At 37.9% G+C, this 3,248-nt stretch overlaps 1 protein-coding gene across 1 annotated transcript; it reads right to left on the reverse strand.

The window, feature by feature from the left end:
* On the reverse strand, positions 423-1,767 carry LOC102169913 (nucleosome assembly protein 1-like 1). The gene has a single exon (XM_013968259.2). The coding sequence runs from the start codon at positions 1,750-1,752 to the stop codon at positions 631-633; it is 1,122 nt and encodes a 373-aa protein (XP_013823713.2). The 5' UTR covers positions 1,753-1,767; the 3' UTR covers positions 423-630.

Here is a 3,248-nt window from a genome sequence, read left to right on the forward strand (position 1 = left end):
CTTTATAATAGACATATTTTACATCATAGAAGTAAATGATATTTTGTCTGAGGAAGTTTTGGATTCAGTGGTATTCCAACATAAATGGAGATTAATTCTGTGTGTGCAAGGCTGATGGGGATTAGATATTTTCATAAGGACACCAGATTTAAAAGTTAATTTAAAAACTGAACTTGGAATCCTGGCTTCAATGGAAAGGGATAGGAATGGTTGATAAATTAGACAAGAATAAGCAACTCATATTTCTTTAACTATTAGAAAAATTTACCACAATTAAGTAGGCTAATTTCATAATGTTATATAGCAACTGTGACAGTGCTCATGTTTCAGAAAATAAGAAGAATTGTGTATAATAATATATATGTCCTGGGATTATTTTCTTTGTGGCATATTATTTTAGTTTAACATTTTTTTTTGAGAACTAAAATTATATGACATTTTTATTTTAGGATGCAAAAACAAAAATGAGCAAACAAACAAACAAAAAACTTGAAATAGGCTTGTCAAATGATGTAAATTCATCCTTTCCACGGAAGCAGAAGGCAGATCAGTGCAGGTTATCCTCAGGGCCTCATACATCCTGCTTCACGGCTGCTTCCACTCTGCTGGGTTTTGATCCTTCTTTGGGTCCTAGTCTGGATCATTTTCCTCATCTCCTTCTTCTTCCCCTTCCTCATCCGCTTCTTCACCTTCTTCATCGTAATCATCATCATCATCTTCAATAGCTTCTCCAGTAAAGTATAACACTGATCTTGTGATTATTGGTAAAAAGTGACCAATTTCAAAGTCTGCAGTGAGGATAGCTTCAGAATCATCATCCAGATCTCCACTCTCAGGAACTTCAGGAGGGGCAAAAAAATTAAAGGAAGAGTCATTGGAAACTATTTTGGTCACAGTATGAACTGTCCCATGTCCCTTGTGTTTCTGCTTCTTCTTAATTGTTTTCAAAGTGACATTCTTCCCTTTTTTCCAGTCTATCTGGCACCCTGTACAACCCATAATTTCTGGTCCATCAAAAGAAAAGGGATCAGAATCATCTGGTTCTGACCTCATCCTATATGTCTTTGTCAACACTTCATTGGTGAAATATTCATTGGGTTCAAAGTGAAATTCTAAGACAAAACTCATAGGTTGACCAGCATCTGAGAACTTCACTTTAGTATCTTTCAAGTGCTTCAGAATAGGCTCATCATGTTCCTGAACCATATCACTGAGCAAGTCAACATTCTTAAAAACGGTCAGCCAAAACTCAGGAATTCCCTTGGGATCTTCTTTTTCTTCATCCTTTCTCTCATCTTCAATCTTGGCCTTTTCTTTTAGCTCCTCCGAAATTTCATCTTTCTCATCTGGTTTCCATTCACATTCTTCTTCTGTAGGTTCATAAATGGCATTAATGATCTCAAATCGCTTATCAAACAGAGGCTGATAAAGAACAGCATACTTTCTTTCAAGATCATGAACTTCCTCATAGAATTTGGCTTGTATCTGTGCACATTTAACTTGAAGGTTTTTGAGAGCATTCACTCGTCTTTTAACTACCCTAGGCAAGCTTTCAATGTATCCTGTTGGTGTTTCTACCAGACCATCAAGTCTTTCTTGAAGGGCTGCAAGAATCTGAGGATTTTGCATCATCTGAACAGTCACCTGATGCGCTTTGATTTTTGTTTCTTCACCAGTTTCTTTTTCTACTTCTTCAACATCATCCAAATCTTGAACAAGTTCAGACTGTTCTTTGTTGTCGATGTCTGCCATATTGTACAAATGCCAAGTATTTTGAAAAATGGCAAATTTCGTTTTCCAGCTCAGCTCTCCGGTGGTGAGCGCGGGGAGCCGAGCGGCCCGAGCTGCGCAGGCAGTGACTCAGGGCGGCGGGAGGAGCAGGAGCTAGTTTAACATTTAATTGACAAAACATGCGTGGAATCTTGCTTTTTTGGTAAGGTTCGATTCAGAGTTTAAAGATTGCAGAATGTCCTTTGTAACTGATACAGCCATACAAAGATCAGACATACTGCAATTATTGAGGTATTGATTGCCCTTAAAGGTCTCGCCAAAGGTTAGAAACAAACCAAAAGCTCAAGTTAGTTATTTCTTTTATTATTGGCTGGTGAGGAACTTGAAAAATGGGCCATTGTGAAATGAATAATCATAGTCATCTTGACAGGTAATTTTATGTGTAAAAAATTAGATTTTTATAATTTCAGTTGAATAACTTGGTTCTGCAGATCTGTTTTTCCAAATCACAAGTAAATAACAAAATGTGTGGTTAGGATTTAACCTCATATCTCATATGTTTGCTAGGCATAAAGTGAAACTGACTGGCCCAGAGAGGAAACCACACTGTGAAACAAAAGGATGTTGAAAAGGTTAGAAAGCAAAATTAATTTACATCCTTGCCACTATTACGTTGTTGTTAAACAACATCACTTCATGCTATCAAAGCATGCGTTTTCAATATTTCAGTTTTTCAATAAGGCAACATCTCTCAGTGACCAGTTTAATGGTCCTGGAGATCCATGTTCCTCTGCTCTTCCCTCTTCTTACGCTACCTTATCTCCTGGATTGATCTTATACAATCAGGGCTTCAGTGATTGCCCTGGTCTCGTTCCTTTATCATATCCATGACATCCTTCTTACTGAATATCCTCGGTTGGATGGCCCATGCAAACCTCAAACACATCTCAAAGTACACTTAGCTTCTCGGTCTTCTCCTTCCTTTCAAGCTACAAATCTGTTTCTCCTTCTGTGCTCTGATTTCAGTAAATAGTACCACTAAGTACAAATGCTGTCACACATGAAACTTCATCATTATCCTGATTCCTATCTTTTTCCTACATCTAATGAACCACCAAGGCCTGTCAATTCTACGACTTATATCTAAAGACTATCCACTTTTCTCCAATCTCAGTACTATTATAGTAGTTCGGGCCCTCATTCACTTTCTTCTAGATTATTGCAACAGCTTTCTAATTATTGAAAATACCACTTATGCACAATTTTTTCAGGATGTCCTTATAACGAAGCAGGTATTATTATAATATTTATTATACTTGAGCAGATTGTATCCTATGTCTTTGTTGTTGTTTAGTTGCTAAGTCATGGAAATGGCAACCCACTCGAGTGTTCTTGCCTGGAGAATCCCAGGGATGGCAGAGCCTGGTAGTCTGCCTTCTATGGGGTCTCACAGAGGCGGGCACAACTGAAGTGACTTAGCAGCAGCAGCAGCATGTCTGATGCCTTTGCAATCTCAT

This window comes from Capra hircus, chromosome 2 (genome assembly GCF_001704415.2).
Source record: "Capra hircus breed San Clemente chromosome 2, ASM170441v1, whole genome shotgun sequence".
Classification (NCBI taxonomy): Eukaryota; Metazoa; Chordata; class Mammalia; order Artiodactyla; family Bovidae; genus Capra; species Capra hircus.